This window comes from Haliotis asinina, chromosome 16 (assembly GCF_037392515.1).
Source record: "Haliotis asinina isolate JCU_RB_2024 chromosome 16, JCU_Hal_asi_v2, whole genome shotgun sequence".
In the NCBI taxonomy this organism is placed as follows: domain Eukaryota; kingdom Metazoa; phylum Mollusca; class Gastropoda; order Lepetellida; family Haliotidae; genus Haliotis; species Haliotis asinina.
The window spans coordinates 14490760-14512057 of NC_090295.1; the positions used below are offsets into that span (position 1 = coordinate 14490760).

Genomic DNA, 21298 nt, shown 5'->3' on the forward strand with positions numbered 1-21298 from the left:
TAACTACTAATAAAAGTAGTTATTACTTTTGCTTTTATGGGTGTATTGAAACTTTCATTTATTTTCCCAAACTGATCAGATAGATATTAGCTTTACATTCTCCGATCAAAATGGCGGCGTCCCATGAAAGCATGGAGAGCGACGAGGCGAAAGACGACAACAGAGAAAGTAAACCGATCATTCCGGGATATGCTGACATCAATGATTATTCACAGGTATGCAGTTTTAGTAGATACCCAAAATAGCATTTACATGGGGAGGGGTGCCTCTTTTTCTTATGTCTACCATTAGTTCGGTGCAAAACCTTAACTCCTCGAAACGTCACTGATTTCATGTAAGAAGTTTCTGTATTCAGATGATGCGACGTTTCGATGCAGATTATTGTCAAGCTGGTATGAGTAAGGTGGAAAAGAGAGTAATACATACACAGTACTTACGTACCTAACAACTAAGACATTAATTTGGACAGCTTGTCCTTATATTACTCCCACTCAAAAGATTATTTGCCACACAAAGAAATCACTGATTTCAGCAAGAGAGCAGTTTACAACAGTTGACTGTTGAGTTGCTTGACTCAGACTGCCAAGACTGACCTGTCCTGACAAAAGTCGACTGCCTATGCATTGATGTTCAATTCAAATCAACTCATCACATCTATTACCTGCGTGATCCTTATGTTTTTTGAGTGAGGTTGCCGTTGGGTACATAACATCTGAAAAATAATCCATTACCATATTAGGAAACTAGTTTCTAGTTCGAGAATATGAAGACTACCCACTTGTAGAAAGGTAAAGAATTTGCTGAGGGCCACAATTGAAAAAAGTCAAAGGGGCCATAGACTCAAGTCGATAAGACCATAGCTGAAAAAAACCCCATTATGTCATACAAACCAATGTGTGTTTAATTATACTAATATTTGTTATTACTTGTTTTAACATAATTCATGTGTAGATAGCAACGGAAGTACTAATTTATAGTGGGATCATCATACACTCAATAGTTGAAATGGATCTGAAGTGTACAAATTTGATGCGACGATATATTATGATAAGGTCATTGAATTTGAAATGTTCGTCTTGTACAGAATTTAAAGCTACTGAACCAGTCACAACTAAAGGATGAGGACTACTGCTCGATGTATAAGAAGTATAAGAAGCTATACCGAAATGTCGCATCATAGAAATAAAGAAGTTGTTATCCACAAAGTATTGCACTTTTCTATTATGTATCAGCTTCTAAAATAGTTGACTATACTACTGTTGATTTTGTTTTCAGTACTGACTACTTGTGATCCTTACACAAACATTTGTATGGTATAAAGTAAACACTTCATACAACACTGAGGATATGTAGATTGAATTGGAACTGTTGCAAAAACATGAAATAAAATTCTTTTAATCTTGGCCCCTTTGACTTTTTAAGTTTTGGCCCTTTTATCCTTTGGCCCTTTTGACCTGTTCCCATTTTCCCATTTGATGCTTGTTATTGGTGAAAGTGCCTGTGGTCCCAAGATATGGATGTGAATACCTAAAACATGAAAAAAAAAACATTGTTCCTACACAACATATGATACAGAGAACTATGGTTATAATATAACAGCCGAAAGGGACGTCTAATGTTAGTTTTTAAATACCAGTTGCAGTTTTTTCACCTGATCTAAAAACAGTTAGCCTTGAAAAGAAACAACCCCTAACCCTTGTTTGTTTTGTTATGAATACTGTGAATATCTTCAGAAAGAATTGAAACTTAGTCTAAAAGTGCTGATTTCAAGAATTTGATGTGATAGACGTTCTGAATCACATACTGCACAACACTAGGCAAGACTCCATCATGGAATTTGTAAACAAGTATTTGATATTTGATCTGCCATAGTATCTGAACATGTGAGAAGTACACAGGCTATAATGGTTATATGCAGCTCATCCGATCTGGAACCCAGTGTTCATGGACATGCTTTTGGGAGTCAACTTCAGTTTAGAATTTTCATGAAGACATCAACTGTAATTGTATAATAACTACTCTCTCTCTCTCTCTCTCTCTCAACTACCCACCTCACCCACAGGCACCCCCCCAGTTACACACCCCTCTACCCACAACATGGAAAAAAGCAATAACACCAACACCCCCTGACTGAATTCGAGACATGTATTTCAACATGTGCTTATGAATCATGAGCCAGGCAATAAAGGAGTCCAAATATTAGGATGATCAAAAGTCTATTGGTAGAGAATTGAAGCTACCAAAGTTCTGGTGACATTTGGCTAGGTAGGCCCAGAATCATTCTAATTCTGTATAGTATATGAACGAACCATTACTCTGTCCATTTTTCAGACAGTCCTTAAAAGTGTTCTTCAAGCCACACGGTCCTCAAACAGCCTGCCGACAGGTGATGACTATGACTTCTACTCTACATACAGATCTGTCAAGGATGTGCTGGACATTGAGGGCAAGAGAATACTTCAGCTGTAAGCCTTGCTTGTTATAATTCATTTCAAAGTTATTTTATTCATGAATACATTACCTAACAGGTATCTTATGTTTGGAAGTCGCTACTAAACTGAGACTCTGTCATTTACATCCCATAAAGATGCGGGTTAGCATTGATATTCAGTGGTCCATGCTTACTGAAAAAGGTGACAAATGGGATCAGGTGTTCTGGCTCGCTGATGCAGTTGACACGTCATCGTATCACAACTGATACACAATCATATATTGGTGCTCATGCAGTTGATCACAGGATTGTCTGGTCCAGATTCGATTAATTACAAATCACCGATATATAGCTGTACTAGCTGGGATGTTGCCAAGTGCAGCATAAAACTGAACTCATTCACTCATCTTCAAACAATAAGACACTGTAACCGGATAGGTCTGGCATAAATTCTTTGTTTATGTTCTTCGTCAGTCTAAGTGAACTTAGTCTCAGTACTTTCCGTTACACTCCACTACTGAGACTGACAAAACCTTGTAGGAGGTTGCATCAGGTAACCTTTCAGCTACTTGTGATAATCTGATCAAACACGAGAATGTTGAACGGATTTAACCAATCAGACAACGGCTGTTGTTTACGGTTTGGTGGGATCGCTAGTCACTGACACTGATCCCTCAATAAACGAAAATCTGCATAGTTTAAAAGACAGGTATCTAACCTGTAGTATATATGCTTAGTTCTTTCTGATGACATGGTTACCATTAGCTGATATTTCTGCTAGCTTACATCTTGAATATTGACAAAAATGCATTCAGAATCATTCAGGTAGTAGTATATACAATGGGGGTTTTAAAACACTTTCAAAAAAAGTCTCTACAAAGCCTTATTTAGTAAATAAGGCTTTGGTTGGGTCCTTAGCTCTTGCTACTATTACCCCTACTACTTAACGTGTGTTGGAGGTAACACTGTGCCGTACGGTACGATCAATAATTCTTCTCTTACAAACCCCCTACCCGGCCCATCCCTCAAGTAGTATAAGTTAGGTTCGTCGGCTTTCATATCCACTTTATCTATGTTGTAAGTTTTGACTGACCATATAGGATCGGTGGCCCGCTTACGGCTATCACCCTCGTGTTCCCCCGGCTGGTATAGATACCTCACTAGGGCCCTATCTGGTATCTGTTTCTCCTTCCCACGCAATGGAGCGGCCGACTCTGCAACTATTGATTTTAGTTTGATAGCGTCTGCCGGTTTCTTACCGGTGAGACGGGTGACTTCATGGTTGATTGCCGACACCACCTTGGGTAACCTCGTGACCCATTCAGTCGATCGTTTTCCAGGGGTGGTCATCTCCCTAGCATACTGATGGCCGAACAAGCGCTCAGCCAAAGTCCTATTAAATCTTTTAACTATGGCTTGGCTGCGATGGGCTCCGGCCGTGCCACGCCTGACCTTTGTATCGTGTTTGGCTAGCAGTTGTGACACGGCACCCATGAACTCCCGTCCGGGGTCAACTTGCAGCTCTGTTGGCCACGTCAGCGGGCTGCGTTTGTATATGCGTTCGAATCCTCTGGCTACCTGGGCCGAATCTTTCGTGGTCAAGGGTTCGGCTTCCTTGTAACGACTGGCTACGTCCACTACGGTTAAGGCATACTTGTACCTCTTGTCGTGGGGTAGGAACAGTAGGTCTGCCTGGTGAACGCTATTAGGTATGTTAATACCGAACCTCCTTCTAGGCACGTAGCGTGGTGCCGGCAAATAGATCTGCCACAGGGCTTGTTTTTCAAGCCACGCTTTGGCTTCCTCCGGGGGTACTCGCGCTATTTTAGCTAGCTTATCTACTGCGCTAGCTCCTTTCCAGTACCCACGCGGGCTGTAGTAAATAGCCTCAAATTTTTTCATGTCCATACGCGTATGTGTTTATCCCATCAATAGCTATCCAAAGTTTCGTGTCCATAGGCGACAGGGACGTCTTGCTTATAGTCAGTCCGTATATCTTATGTCCATCACTTCTAAGTGTGTTCATTTTATGCCTAAAGGTACGGGTCTTGAACAGGGCTTCCTTGAATCGTGTTTGATGTGTTGTTTCACCACATACTTCTTAACCCCCTTAGCCTTCCGGATCTCACTATTGTCGGTTTTCAGTATGGAGTACATCTTAGGTCTCAAACCTATGTACTCGGCTATGGGCGTGCCAGCACACTCGTCCTTCATCTTACCTAGGACCTTTTTATTTACCGTACTGTGTATGGTATGGGTCTTAGGGTAGTCGCTGGTGTCGTATAAATCGAGGTGTTTTTTCATGTCCTCGTACACGTCCTCGGTTCGAATCTCCATCAGCAGGGAATCCGTGTCAGTGTACAGCACTTCACACCTGTCGCCGTACTGTTTCTTGAGCTCGTTGTAGTAAAAGTCGTACATCAGGTGTTTGGATAAATCGAGGATGCTCATCCCCACGTAAACAGGCCGGTTGAATTTTATGTGGCTTTTCTTCATGTGTAGGGCAACCAGGTTGTCTGTGAATATCTTACTACGGTTGAATGCCGGACTGGCTATCAATCTCCTGAGCTTGTCTTCCTCACTCGACCGAACCAGCTTCACGGTCACGCGTTTCCTCAGGTTCTCCATAGTCTTACCAAACACCGAGTTGTTCATGAGCTTGTAGAGATTTTTCTCAAAATCACTGGTGGCTTTTTTTCGTAGGTCTGTGTTCATTCTGATGTAGGGCTCCATCCATGGGCTCTGGTCGAACATGAGCACCCTGTGTATTTTGGTCAGCCTCATACCCAACGACAGGTACAGCTGTAGGTTGCGATAGTGAACGATGTACTTGGTCTTATTCATTAAGTTAGGCATGAGTTTTTCAACGTCTGTCACACGCCCACCTAACAAGTTATGTTGGTACTCAGACATCCAGTCTGGGTTAACCCTCATACGTTCGGGGGCCAGGGGGTAGCTGTTGTGTGATGTGTGTAATTCCTTGGTATACTCTAAGTCAACCTCGAGGATATAACCTTTGTTCGAATCTGGTGCAACCCCCATAACATCAACGTGGGGTACCCATTCGAATCCCCCTGTAGGTAGATACTGGCTCATGGCCCAGCCGTACAGGTTGTTTGCGTCGAGGTAGAGAATGTGATTGGTTGGCTTGTTAGGATCGTAACCTTTCACGTATTGATTATTTGCTTTCGCGTATCGTTTGGATGCCATGGAAATCCCACCTCGCAAGCCTTTCTCAATGAATAGGTGCATGTCGTAATCTGTGAGCAATTCCAAATTAACTCCGGTCTTTTTAAGCAAGGCGTCCCACGACAGACCTGGGCTGGTGTAATACCATGCGGGGTCGAGTTTATACTGCTTGAAACACGTTCGCCTAAACGTCTCAAACACGTCGGCTAACAGCAGTACATCTGTCCTCAAGTACAGGTCGTGATAATCACCCAGGTTCTTACAACCCAGTTTATTCCATACGTTAGTCGCGTGCGAGTAATCATCTCGTGAGACGGACGCCTCATTCAGCTTGCTATAAAAGCAGTCAATAGGGGGTAGTCTGGTCTCGGTGAACTTGACCCAGCTATCCATGTACTCATAGGGGTACACACCCTTCCTCATAAGCAGGGGTCTAGTCTCAGCGTCTGTGTATCGATCGGTGATAGGGAAGGTATTGTTGGCCTTGACCAGACTGTCGAGTGACGACAGGAGGAACTGAAACGAGTCAATGAACCTAAGTCCGTTTAAGCTGAAGGAGATGTATCTCTCCATGTTGTTGGGGATGCACGTTATATTACCATCGATTTTCGCGATGGCCTGCATGATCAAGTGTGAGTCGTACCCTCTCAAGTTGTGAAAGACAACGGGGATGTTTATTGTCTTAGGGTTGATTTTAAGCTTGAGGTTGCACGCGCTGTGAGCGGCGCCTCTATACTTACCAGTTATGTGGCAGTGATCTCTCACCGAATCACCGTTAAGTGGTGAGTCACACACGTGACAGTTAGTGCTACTAGCGTGAGCTAGCCTATCGACTCGGGTCATACGCATGGGAGCGATTCTATACAATGCATTCCTAATAATTTTTTCTTCCTCCTGCAAACACTTTAGAAACCTTTCAGCCGCGTCAGGGCCCCTATACACTACCGGAGCTTTCGTTTCCCCGTCACAACGGACGACAATGTATCCAAACCCACAGGCTTTATGCTCTTGTGTTTTGTGGGTGATGGGAACCTCGCCGGCGGCACCACTGGGGGAATCCCCCACCACCAAGGCTTCGAAGTCGGCGTATATGATATAAGGCACAGACATTTGGTTCTTGTGGTTACCAAATTTTAGGATATTATCACCTTCCTTAGGCATGTCGACTCGTATGGCCGTCTGCCCCACACCTTGGCAATCCTCCCGGTGGGATTCTAATAAATCAGCTCGTGTGAAGCCATGTAGGCATCGTTCACAGAAGTGGGTCTTTTCTCTGTGTGCCGATTGGTCATACAACAGCCTGCTAAAGTGTTTTATCCATGTGTAGTGATACTTGTCACCTCGCTGGATCATGAATATATTGATAACTTGGCGATCCTTCACCGGGCTGACCCTGTGTACTATTGTTGTGTTACCTTCGTGCCCAAAGACATTTATAGCCAGATTATTCTGTTTTTCTACTTTAGTGATCTGGGATATGGGGGTGGGTTCATCTATACCATCCCAGTTGAGCCCATCATCCTGAGGATAATTAGAAGACCTGTTCGGATTAGTGTCAGCTGGAAATAAGGCTGACCTGATAGCTAACCTCAGGCAATCGTTTCCTCTATTCTTAACGTTTACTATGGCATGTTTGTTCCTATAGTAGGGGGGCAAGGCTAGGTATGACCCGCCTCTGAATGGCACGTAGTTAGCTATGTCTAGATAGACATTATCGATTTTATCTACAGCCCACCCGGACCCCAAGTGTGTGTAGCGTTCTAGGTATTCTCGTATCTGCTGAAAACTGGTATCGATTGATGCGTCAATGGTCTCTGTATGTGTGACGACCTCTTGTTTACCTCGGAAGTAAGGCTGAACATACTCATCCTGCTTATCGAGCGACATTTTCACTGTGATCTGAAACTTGATACTTCCTAGGTTATTTAGTTCCTGGTTGACCTTATCAGCTATCAGAGGCTTGATATCTGTGATGTCTATGTTTCTATCAACGTGCATGCGCCAACCTCTCAAATAGTTGCCTACAGCGCGCTCAGTGCGCACGAACTGTAGGTCAATAGCTCTATTCTGTCGTAATAATTCTACAAGCTGTGGTTTTCTCATACGGGAATACCCGCCTAAACCCAAATCGTGTGCCTCGGCTTTCAGTTGTTTTACAGTGGGAGGTTTTGCTACGGGGTATGTGATAACAATGCGGTTAACCCGGCTCTCCCCAGGTTTGAATAACCCGTGTATCCAAGCTGTTTTGCTTGAGCTTTTAATTGTTTTACCGTAGGAGGGGCTTCTAAACCTAGTAATCTCAACAATGCTGACTTCCGCATTCGAGAATACCCGATCACACCTCTCTGTTTTGCGACCCGCTTAAGCTCGCGTACAGTAGTCATAGTGTTTACACCTAAGAGAACCAATGTCTAATTGGTTCACAGTAAAGGGAGGTAACCCTTGATAAAAAATATGTGGCTGTTGGATATAGTGTTCCTTGTGCATGTATTCCTGTATATGAGTAAAACATTTATTTGGAGTCTATCTTGAGCAGTCGCCTACGTTCTTTTATGTAGCCCTTTTTATTCTCGTAGATGAGTTGATGTCTGACTACGTTCGCTCCGTGAGCTTTACATAGACAGTAGTGTCCTTTAACCCCGATACCACACACAGAACACGTGTAGTTAGGACTTCCCATATGGAAACAACAGAACCCCTGATTCCTGCATTTCCTACCACAGGCCTCGGTCTTCCCCATAAGTATGTATTCGCATCGGTATGGAGCGGGTCTCATGTTTACTTATATAGGTATTTAATTTAATTGCTTCGCAACCAACGCAGTAGCTGCTATACCCAACACTATGAAGCCCAGTTCACGATTCATTTGTCCCTTGGATGGTGTGTAGTACTGAGCGAGTGTGGGTTTATTGAGCGGTTCCAATCGTTTACCAGTTAGTAGGTAGTATTCTTTCATTGCTTCATCGACATCGTTGAATGTTTGAACGGCATGGTTTTCACGCTGGAGTTGTTCGTTAATAAAATCGATCCTCTGGAGGCGTTTTTTAGCGTACTCGGCCTGTGCCTTTTGTAAGTTCTCAGTAGCGAGATCGTGCCGCTTCCTTTCTTCCTGTATTTCAGCCGCGTGGTCATCTCGTAGTTTCGAGAAGAGGAAATTACTCCCGGAAAATGCCAGGGCATTCACTAACGCCCCACCGACCATCATAGCTATCGTGGCCATCCTATATTTATTTCATTATATTTTCAGGTATTATCCCTTGTTTTACTAGGATGTCTTTTGTGGCCATCGCCATACCAAGGTTCATTATGAGCATACCCATATCCTGCAGGTTGAAATCTAGCTTGATAGTTGGTTGTTTAAGCACCATTTTAGTCAACCGAGCGTACCCTACGGCTAGACTGGCGACCACTGTGGCGTGGTATGCGTCGTTGACGAACGTTTTCCCCTCAGACATTATGTATATATAAAAATATTTAAATTATAACATGATATGCGGGTCGACAGTGGGGGATACCACCTCACTGTTGGGGGGTACCACCTCACTGTGGGAGGGTACTCCCACGTATAACCATGTTATAACCACGGCAGCACCTACAGCCAACAACAGTCGGGGGTTGATAATTTTATGTTGGTTACACCACCGTTTTTTACCGGCAGCTACTCTCTTAGGATTCTTCTGCCTGGTTACTGTTGGGGGTTCCTGTGTCACTTCCCCCACTGGTTCCTGTGAAGGGGTCACTTCCCCCACTGGTTCCCTGGTCACTTCCCTCACTTCGGGAGCAGTATCCATCTATACTATTATTATTATTTTTTCTCTCAAATTGGCAATGCTTTGCCATGATAATCGCCGCCGTCACTGGAGCCAACAACATGCCATATTTGTGGTACAGCTCGCAGCTGATAGAGCTCACGGCGTGTTCGATAAAAGGGTCTTTCTCGAGGTCCTCCCACAGGTAAAGTCGGCGCTCTGGTGGAATGGGAAGGAAGTATGACACAATACCGGTGTATATCTGGGTCATAGCCGATCCTATTGTCTTTGTCATTTCTGCTCCGAGCCGGGACTCGTATCTAGCGTACAGCTTATCGATTTCTTCGGCTGACATTTTGTGAATTTTATCCGGAGTGTAGTCTCCAAAGTAATGTTTGGCTTTGCCGCCAACAGCCAACGCCACCAGTTTCTCTCGCTTATCATCAGTGGGGGAACCCTCCACCAATAATTGTTCGAGCAATTCCTCACACTCCATCTTATAATATAACAAGTAAGATTTAGTTTTAACTATATAATACCCGATGCAGACAAAACACAGAGAAATGAAGGTTAAGTTGCACACGACAAACACTTCAAATATCATAGCTATACTTAGCATTTGCTTAGCTTTAGCTTAGCTTTGCTTAACTTTAGCTTAGCTTTGCTTAGCTTTGCTAAGCTTTGCTTAGCTTTAGCACACCCTATATGCTACTGGTTGGTCGGTCTTGAGCACGAGCTTAGCGTGTTTAGTTTCAGCGAGCTGTTTCTTCACCCGTTCCCGTTCTAATTTGCTCATCACATCGTTCTCTCTCAAACACTCCTCGAACGAATCCCTGTCCTTGCAGTGAAATAAGGCCACCCATCGCGTCTGCTCCCTGAGGTCTTTCAACACCGAGTTGAACTTCTGCGTTAGCACCCAGACGCTGTGATTTGCATGCCGGCCGGAGAAGGCCAGGTACGATAGCATGTCTCTCTTTTTTGTTATCTCGCGATTAGCGCTGCAGTCGTCCAGTATAAACAGCGTCGGTTCCCCTTTAAATTTCTCGTGAAGAGCTTTCAACCAGTCCTGCAGGCGTGTTCCAGGGTCGATTTTGTGTACGTCCGGGTCCGTCATCACCCAAGGTCGCGCGTACGTTTTATTCATGCTCAGAGTAGGGCACATGATAACGATGTTATCGAACACATCCTTGTAGTAACCCTCCAACATATCCAACACGAAAACGGTCTTCCCACAGCCAGTCTGCCCGCACACTATGGCGCAGTGTGGGTCAGTGGGGAGGTGGAGGTCAGTAGATGGCTTGCACGAATCTCCCATTGTCTATATTAAGTTGCGCGTCCATAATAACGTACAGATATAATTTCAACTTACCAGCGGGTTGAGCCTTCTTAGTAATCTGGATGGTTATCCCTTCGCTGCCGTTATCTATACGGCGCCCGCTACCGTGCAGTTTATCATCATCCGTGGATCGCATGTCCAACCATAGGGCGTACTTGGTGGTCAGGTATTCACCGATCTGCACGGAGCCGAGGTCCAGGTCCTTTGTTATGTAATCCCCCACTGGTAGCTTTTTTATCTCATCCCACTGCTGGTGTGGTCTCATACCATGACTGAACAGCTGGTTGGGCACGCCCTCGATGGTCACTTCCACCTTTTCAATCTCGGGGTTGAAAAACTTCTCGCTGTCCCTCCGGAATGGCTCGTAATCCTCCACGACCAGGATACCTTTCATCGATCGCGCCGGCACGTTCAGGTTGATATTCCACACAGTGTCGCTCTTATCTCGCACGACTGACCTATGCCTCAGTACGCGATCGTACAGGATAGCCATCTTCCCAGAGTACTGGCTTCGAACCTGCCTGGCCAGCTCCGGGCTAGTGACCATGTCGAACTCCAGAGAGATGTTGTCTATGGCATAACTGGCCTCATCACCGTTCGGCGTACGCACTACTTTGCTATAGTCGTTAAACGTGAGCTCGTATTCGAGCCTATCACCCAGCGCGGCCTGGTAAAACGGCGCGTGTCCCGTGAGCAACTCGAAGTCGAGCGGCACGCAGAATCGATTCCCGTATGCTCGAGCGATGGCCTTTTCACCGTCCGATAGCTTGTCTAGCTGGTCTGGCGTGAAGGCATACCCTATGCGCGACCGGGTTGATTTGCTGATACCCTGGTACACATCATTGACTCGTTCTCCCTCGCTTTTCCAGAGATCCCCGTAGCAGTGAAACACGTCGCTGTCGTCGATACTCAGCACCTCGTTACCGCTGATCTTGACGGTCGTTTTCTTGATGATAGCTCGACCCACGTTCCGCACTAGCTCGCGTTTGTCGTTGTCGGAGGTCAACGTGATATTGAACGCCAGTCGAACAGTGCCTGGTACAATGAGGTCATTCTCACCAAGGTTTGGAAATCTAACCAGCAGAGTTTGATTCTGGTCTATCTTGCTGGGATTGTTGGTGATGGTCACCGACTGGCGCACGGCTCTGGCTCCTAATGGCTCTCTCAATCTTCTGAAAGGATCTAATTTTCTGCCGTACATTGTTATATATAAATGAAATATATTTTTAATACTAAATAATGGCTGAAGACATACCTATGGATGATATGTGGGACGATAGTGCCCAGGCATTCAATGATGACCAGGAGACCTCATTCTCGCAAGGTGGCTCACTCATGGAGGGCGCCGTCGACGATTATTACAACGCAGTTGAAAATAAATCCAAACTCAAGCCGTTGGGTAGGAACTATTCCAGGTTTACCCTCGATAGCAATGGCACGCTGCGTTTGAAGGTTCACCCGGAGATCGATCTCGTGCATAAACGCACGAGAGAACCGCTTGCTTTATCAACACTGAGCAGTCGACATGGGAGTAACTTTGTCCGCGATGAACTAGGCTTCATAGATTACGGTGGCGCGCGACCGAGGCAGTATCCTCCAAAGTTAGTTCAAAGTCTGGAAGGCATCAGGGACGCCACATCGGATCAAAACATGACTTATGATATTGAAAAGGTGTTGGCCGACTACAAGAACAAGCCCTTCCCGGGTCTCGAAATTACCTTTCGGGAACTGAAGGGGTTGGACCTGTTGATGCAAACCATTCATGGTCAGCTCTGGAAAAGCACGGCCAAAATGAGTGAGATAGACGACCACATCGCCTATGAAAAGGAAAAACTCGGTGAAACTGAGGACGAGTCTATGAAAGCCACCATCGAGGAACGAATACGTAATTTGGAAGAGAAAAGGCAGGTCTGGTTGGAGACAGCATCCGGCTACAAAGAAAAGCTTCGATCCCAGACCAACCGTGTGCGGGAAACCATCAATCAAGTCCTCCACCGAGACACCACGTTAGCAGACAGGATTCGGATATTGTTCCGGGAGCAAGGGATCACCATCGCCAGCATTCTGACTGCATTAGGTTTCATCATATCAACCCTGGTGGTGTCACTGACAGGGGGTACTGTGGGAGTTCCCCCCACACCCCCCACACCTGCCGGCGGCGGTGGGGTTAAAGACTGGATAAAAAAACTCGGGGAAGGCCTAGCTAAACTGGCTGGTAAAGCCGCCGAAGCCCTCCCAGGCATCCTGGGTAGCATCGTCTCGTGGTTGTTGGGCGCTCTGGCTAAAACTGCCACGTGGCTCAGTCAAAACCTGTGGGCAGCCATCGTCGCCGTGGCGGGTCTGGTGTACGTAGCGGCTAAGAAATTTTTAACCAAATAAGCCCCAAAGCTACCCCACCAACCACCAGGGCCGTTTTATTATCAATATGCTGCTGATTGGTGGCCTGAATATGGGTGTGTGTGGGGGGTACCCCCACATGAACTTTAGACTCCGGGGGTGGCGCCACTATACCCGTTTCACGTGGTGGGATGTGTGGGATATAGGGGGTGTTAATATCGGGGTTGATACCCAACTTTTGATCCGCCGTGGCTATGACTATTTTGTTGTTATAACCCACCACTTTTTTTACTCTCAGTTGCATATCACTCGGAGCCATGTACAGCCCCACGCCGAACACGTAATTGACGTTCGATCTGGCGTATTCTAACATGTTTTGGTAACGGTCGATGGCCCGCGGGAGATCAACTGGAGAATTGATAGCATCCTCAACGTTGGCAACGAACTGTTTCTGAGCGTCGTAAGCAGTTCCCTTACCGAGGATGTTGGAACGCGTCATCGACTGCGCACCCAACAGCGCCCACACGTACGTTCGAATCGAGTCGTTCAAGCGTATTGTACCAGCACGAGTGAATTCTTTCGATGTTTTTGAGATCATTTTAGTCCAGGCTGTGGCTGCATCAGGATTGGTTTGCTTTATACAGCTGACATGGATCTTTTCATTCGTTGTGGGGCCTGTAAATGTATGACGTTTTGGGTTGTATGTACCATCTGCAGAACCGGCCATATATGTTCCGGACCTGTAGAAGTACACGAGAACTATACCGAGACCATGGTTCACACCAGGAAGGCGAAAGTCTTTATTCGTTGGAATCTCAAACTCCCCACAAACACGTTCATAAGCGCGTTTATCATAGGGGTTATTCGTCATACTCCACGCTTTATCTTGGGGAAGAGGAGCACTTATTTCCTTCAATATTCGTCTCGTTTGATAATAAATATGAAACAAAATGACTGCCTTACTCAGTTCGTCTATACCGTAGTCTAGTGTCACACCCGACCCTGTCGTCGCACACCACACAGCAAAGTTGAGTTGGTTCTGCCAAAACTGCATTGGGTTTTGATTCCAGTTTACCACCGCCTGCGCGTTATTAACGGTCACGATATAGTTTTCAAAGATATTAATAAAGGTTGCTTTAAACCCTGTACTACCTACCACCACGATTTTCAAGTGTGCTAAGTCCATATTATAATATATAAATTATATATTATAATATGTACATAACACTTCCAGGAATAACGAGCGGTGAGGCCGTTCAGCTGACGCACGCGATCGATAACACGTCAGGTCAACTCGAAGTCGCACTCTGCGATATTACCTACCTACCGCAATGGACTAACATCAACGCCAGCAACAATAAGCTGTTCGTCAGTGGAACTCGCAGCCAGATAACTGACGGCTACTACAGCGTGTGCTCTCTAAACGACGAGGTCTTCAAACCCCTGGGAGCCGAACTCAAGATGAACGACTCAAACGGCACAGTGGTGTTAATCAACAACGGAAGAACCTCATTGAGGCTCGGCCGACCATTAGCGAGGATACTCGGTATGTCTCCTGACGAGATAAAACCAACAACAACCGTCACAGGCACGAAGTTACCCGATCTAGTACCGTACCGAGAGCTGTACATTCATCTCGGTCAGGTGAGCACAACGTACAACATTCAAGGAGGTCACCCTTCCACTATACTGAGAGCAGTGCCGGTGAAAACTGAGAAATACAACGACGGTAGAACCGAGTCGTTTTCACCACGGCAGTATAAGAGATTAACCCAGGGCAACATACCTGAGCTGATAATATCGGTGTTAGATATAAATCATAATCCTGTAAATATAGGATACCTCAGCTTAACGCTTCATGTAAAATGACCAGCGCACAAGGGCCCGGAGTGAAAAAATGCGTCAATATCGGGATCTCCGACCTCGGAGACACGCGCGGTTTCGACGCTCCCGGAGTAGATGGTAAATCGTACGCCTTTCAACTGAAAAACAACATTTACAAACGCGTTGAAGTCACCTCCGGTGGAACCCTAAGTGATATAGTAGATACCACAAGAGCAACAGTCAACACTAAGTACGCCCTTGTCAACACTGGTAATAACTGGATAATATACCCATCGTTCGGGGGTAAACTGTTCGACTTAGACGATGTTGAGAGCACTACCGTCGCCCGAAACAAGCCATATATGCTCGTCTTCACCGAAGATGACAAGTGGGTGTTGTTACCCGATAACGACTGGTTTCTCAATATTAGACTCGTCTCCCCCTACGTGTTCACGGATAACAAAGACAACCACCTAAACAAAGTCGTGAACAATGGAACCCTGCTCGTGGCTTACGTCCCAACTCAGAGACGTAGCATAGTCGTCAGCCCACTCGACACTATGGCAGCCCACATGCTATCGAGTAAACCGGCCATACAAAACGTGACATTACAGTTGGTGTCTGAATTCGAAGGCGTGGTCAGTATACTAGAGAGTCTACCGGCAAACTCAACACTGATCATCAAAGTCTACCTAGGGGAACCATCGGGGAATGATGTCGAGATCGTGAAGGGAATCAAACTCGGGTGGGGGAAACGACACCAGTATCAAGTTTGCAACGTTTACGTGCGGGTGGGTGTCGGCTCCAACACCAGTCTGCAGGGGGTCAACGTGATCGTGGAAAACAAGATATCACTAACCAAGATCTTCCTGCCTGACAACATACACTTCATGGGTATGAAGTTCACCCCTGAATTATTATCAGAAAACCAGTTGGAAATTATATCGTAATAGTATAATAATGACCAGTCATCGTCCCAACACTACGCTTAACGACCTAGGAGATACGGAGGGATTCGATCAGCCTGGTGAGGAAGACACCTTATATATCCTGCACTTCAAAGACAACGTGTACAGACGGGTGTCGTTATCAGATTTTAAAGAGCCCAAATGGCTGATCAACTTAACACTCACCTCACCTTATATCATAATAGACGCAGATACGGGGGGATATATCTCTAAGATTAGGAACAACGGTATCTTGGTCGTGGATTTCATTCCGGAGAAGGAATTAGTATACATAGAATCTATTGGTCACGAAAAAAAGGGGTTAAGGGCTTGGCCAAACAATAAATTAATATTTAGCAATAATACTTATGGCATAGGTTTTGATATATTCCCCCCTTTCACACTCATCATAGAAGTCTTCTTTTATTTAAACAATGAAAACACCTCAAGAGTACACCAAATTTTACCCGGGGTGTCAATACACTGGTTTGACGAACACATAGACCAATATTGTCGTATTGTTATACAACGGGATACCACGGGTCCTATAAACCACTTAATAAGCCTCAGTGGGTTTTTTATTACAACAGGAAATTCTATTAGACTCTCACCTATTACCCTGACTAATAGTCTAGATCTTGTAGACTTCAAATTCATTAATAGACTATTAACTGAAACCCAATTAAAATATCTTTCAAAATATATATTATAGGATGGGTCTGTACCCAGTCGTAGAGGAAGTAGCGAAGACGCTGGAAACCGTAGATGGGTTCCGCTTGAGGCAGTTATGTGACGTGAAACGCCAACTAGAACAAGACCGTGACACGCGGAAAGCACTATATAAAAAGTACCATAGAGCTTTCAATATCTTGGACGGGGCTGACACTACCCTTATGACAACCAGCATGGGACTAGGGGCGGCAGGTGTTGGATTGTTAGCTACCATCGTGGCTACACCTATAGTGCTAGGTATTGAAATAACAGCTGGGGTGGCAGGGGTGTTAGGGTTGGCACTTAAGTTGATATCACGCAGACTGCATCGTAAGGCATTGAAACACGACGAGATCAGGGTTCTGGCCGAAGCAAAGCTCAACACAGTAAGTGGGCGTATTTCCACGGCACTCTCTGATAGTAAGATCTCAGAAGAGGAGATTTTCGTTCAATCCTCTCTGAACTCACAAAATATAACGGAATGAAACAAGATATTCGATCCAAGTCTCGTAAGTCTGCTATCAGCGAGGACGAGAAAAAAAAGTACATAGAACAGGGGATACAAAAAGCCCAGCAAGCCTTTATTACGTACACCAAAGAGATCATAGGCGGTTCACGTTAAACTGTTTCATCGATATAAACGTGATATAGGCACAGTGTTACCTCCAACACACGTTAAGTAGTAGGGGTAATAGTAGCAAGAGCTAAGGGCCCAACCAAAGCCTTATTTAGTAAATAAGGCTTTGTAGAGACTTTTCTTGAAAGTGTTTTAAAACCCCCATTGTATATACTACTCAGGTACAAATCTTTCTGGGGTAAAAGCTCAAAAGGTAAGTGCAAATGTCCTTTTTCGCAATTTGGTGAGCTGTTTTCTGATTGGTCAGTCTGAAAGGTTACCTGATACCACCTCCTACTAGGTTTTGTTAGACTCAGTAGTGGATTGTAATGAAAAGTACTGAGACTAAGTTTACTCAAACTGTGTTCTTCATGTTTGTGATACATATATTTCAGGATTGAGAGCATCTTGCGGCAACAGAATGTCAAGGCAAAAATATCTACCAACAGTGACGCTATTGAGCTTGAGGACAAGTTTGATGCTGTCATGGATGCCAATGATCAGATTCTTGAGAGGGTTGTAAGCATTGAAAGGGACTTTCTACATTACCTTTTTCATGTTACTTAAAATAACCTTTTTCAACACTTATTCATGACTAATGTTTTGGAACATTTAGCCTACTTGACAGAATAAGTATAAAATATCAATTTTTTTCATAAAAATTACATACTTCTGATCTGGGAAGTCAGTTTATCTTGCATTGTTATTCAATGAGTTGCAAGTGGCTACATGATTTGATTGATTGATTGATTGATTGATTGATTGATTTTTGTGCTTTATGTCTGCATTAACAAAAATCTTTGACAGAACACATCTGTGAACACACAACTGTTTTCTGATTGGCTAATGATAGAATGGGTGGAATGATGTAACTGGTTTCTGTTGTTGTTCTACTTTTTTAGAATGATAAAAGTCATAGTCTCCAAAGTCATTTTAATTTTTGTGTACATATGGGCATTAATTCATTATGCTGATGTATGACGTATGCTCGCTTACCTCAATAAATGACGGACCAACTTCAATACCAGGGTTCTAGTCTGGATGAAGCCGCAGGCATCAGGAAACCAGAGGCTGACTTGGTGTTTGCCTCGGCAACAACAAGGACACCAACAGCTGCTAGCTGGAACAAAAAGGTAGTTTCTGCAGTTACTTTGATGAATTTAGATAATGCTAGCATAGAAATATGAATATTTTTTTCATAGTTGACTGTCTCCAAGGTGGAATCACCAGAATAAACATGTGTAAAGACATCTATGTGTAAGAACAAGAGATTGCTCCGTTGGCATGTACTTGGTGCAGTCCAACTGTCTGAAGATTAAGACTTCACTTCTTGATGTATTGAAGCTATAATAGGTCCAGGGATCGGAAAGGCAGTGGCCATTTTACATATTAGAATAAAAAATGGCCCACCAAAATTTTGATGTTTACTTTGCATACAAAGGCAATGGCCGATTGTAAATTCAGAAAATGACAGATAATCCTGAAAATGACCCTTTTCCAGTGCCTCCAAGTCTAAAGATCTAAACACTTGAAAGCAAGACATCATGGGTCCTAGAGCCTCCTTAATTTCAAACAATTGTTGTCTTTGGGTCATGAAAAAGAGACTAATGCTTTCATGTTTTGTTTGACCATTGACTGGACTTGTTTTAATGACGTTTAATGTAAAATGTTCATATGATACTGTTTAGATTGTGTTTTGAATTACAGCAAGTCTGAACAAGATGATTTCCTATAGACTGCATTCATGAATCATATTTAAATGCACGATTTTGCATTTTGGAATCTGGTTCATCACATTTTTATCCACAAATTGAAAAATATTATGACAGCTAACTAAAGGCCCCAGACTGAACTAGCTACCAATTTGTGACTCCAAAAGAATAGTCATACTTGACGTAGTTCATGAATATCAGCCTAGGACCCTGTCCACAAAATGTATGCACACACCTATGGTAAAGTGTAGAGAATGATAGGTTGTAATTTTACGAAGACTTTGTGAATCGAGACTAGTTTCTGTGAAATACAATGAGAAATAGACATTTGTTTTCAATGTCACAAATTTCAATCATCAGACGTTCCATCCGACTGTGGCATAAAACAACATGCATTCCTTTTGCTGTTTCAGGAGAAAAGCACTGCAGGGGAGAACACCTACAGACTCCTGGCGGCTCGGAACATTGAACGCCCCCAACTCAAGTTTAAAATGAAGATTGACAACAGCAATCGACCCTTCATTCCACAGATTAAATACAAACCAAATGCTCAACAGTCTCTTGCGGGTAAGCTGCCATAATCATGGTAACAAGGGAGTTGTCATTGTGGAATATTCTTGTTCATTAGAAATGTTTGTCTCTGTTCATTTGTTGCTTATCACTGCATTCAGCATCATTTCAGACCAGAAAATCCACTTTTCAACAGCATGAGCATTTTTTGCAATTTGGATACAATGACATCTAGCAGCCAAGCTATTGAGCCAGACCAACCACCCAATCCTGTTAATCAACTCTTACCACAAGCCTGGTTTGCTGAAGACTAGTTCTAATTCAGATCTTCAGGAATATTAAAAATTTTGAAATAAGGTGTAAGATAAATTCTGTGTAGCAGACACTTGTCATGTATTATCTTGATCCATCACATTACGTATATGTATGTATACTATATGTATACTATGCAAGTGACAGAACACCTATGCCAATAGGATAGCCAGCCCTCAATATTCATACAAGTCTTCTCATATTATATTGTCCTGAGGACAGAGTACAAATTCAAAAGTACCAGCCCTCACTGTCCAGTACAATTTGAGGGCTGTAATCCTGAATCATGTTTCAGTTCGACAACAAACTGGACATGTATAAAACTGATGCAAAAAGCATTGCACAGGGTATTAAAATGGACTCGTCTGTGTGTCTGTGCACATTTGTTTTTCCAGAGCATAACTTTAAAAGTGTTCCATGTTTCTTCACCAAACTTAACACATAGATAGATCCTGTGGTGCCTTTTGGTAGTTTTGGAATACTGAATAAAATATTTTTTGCATTTCCATGGTAACAGGTTGACTGAATTTGGTGGGTGTGCTCTTTTCTGGACCAGAATATCAAAACTGTTCAATATTTCTAAACAAAACTTGGCACATAGGTAAATCTTATGATGTACCGGTGCCTTTTTGTTCTTTCGTAATTTTGTATTGCTGAATAATATACTTGTTTTTGAGTTTCCATATCAACAATTTGGACTTAGACTGAAATTGGTGGTGGTACTTTTTCTGGAGCAGAACTCTAAGACTGTGCAAGGTTTCTTCACCAAACATGGCACATAGGCAGATCTGGTGGTGTACTGGTGCCTTTTGGTTGATTTGGATTTCTGAAAAAAATATTTTGCTTCAATGGCAACATGTTTGACTTAGACTGAATTTGGTGGATGTGCTCTTTTCTGGACCAGAACTTCAAAACCGTGTACTATTTTTTCACCAAACTTGGCACATAGATAGATCAAGTGGTGTACTGTGCTGTTTGGAAGATTGGGATTTCTTAATAAAATATGTTTGTGTGTTTTCATGACAATTTGACTTAGACTGAATGTAGTGGTAGTGTTTTTTTTTCGGAGCAGAACTGTAAAACCTTTCAGTGTTTCTTCACCAAACTTCATCTTTCAATATTTCTTCTCAAAGATTATTATCTTTATGCAATATATTTTCTTTTAGAGGTAACAAGGTGAAATAATAATTTTTTTTGTTTAAACAGACAGTTTGCGGTTACCAGAGAAAGTCACACCACTTGATATGGAGAGTCCTAATTTTGTGTAAGTTGAGTGTTGTGACTTTGTGATTGTGAGCTCATCATAATCGAGTAGAAATTACATTGTACCCGGTCATTTCTGATTAGGGGCAAAGAAGGTGTTACTGCTCACCACTAAAAACATAAAGAAAATCAGGGTTGGGGAAATATGTTTTTTGTGTATGGTTTTGGGTGTGGGGTCTTTCCACTAACATTTCAGCAAGAATGGGCTTGTCATGACTGCACAGTTAGTAAGACATTTCTGGTTTATCCTGATAATTGTTTGGGTCTGCTTTTATACAAATTAAAAGTATTTTAATTATGTACTAGCGTGGGCCATCTTGATTCAAAATAACATTTGCGGTATACATAAAATATTTTCAAG

At 43.6% G+C, this 21298-nt stretch overlaps 1 protein-coding gene across 1 annotated transcript in view; it reads left to right on the forward strand.

Annotated features, from left to right (window-relative positions):
- The first annotated feature begins 100 nt into the window (after positions 1-100).
- LOC137267590 (exosome complex component 10-like) overlaps positions 101-21298 on the forward strand; it is a 35490-nt gene continuing 14292 nt past the window's right edge. The window contains exons 1-6 of the mRNA XM_067802081.1: positions 101-215; positions 2332-2465; positions 17536-17659; positions 18169-18273; positions 19266-19419; positions 20881-20938. Coding sequence (XP_067658182.1) covers positions 111-215; positions 2332-2465; positions 17536-17659; positions 18169-18273; positions 19266-19419; positions 20881-20938 — 680 coding nt within the window. The 5' untranslated portion in view covers positions 101-110. The remainder of the gene's footprint in view (positions 216-2331; positions 2466-17535; positions 17660-18168; positions 18274-19265; positions 19420-20880; positions 20939-21298) is intronic.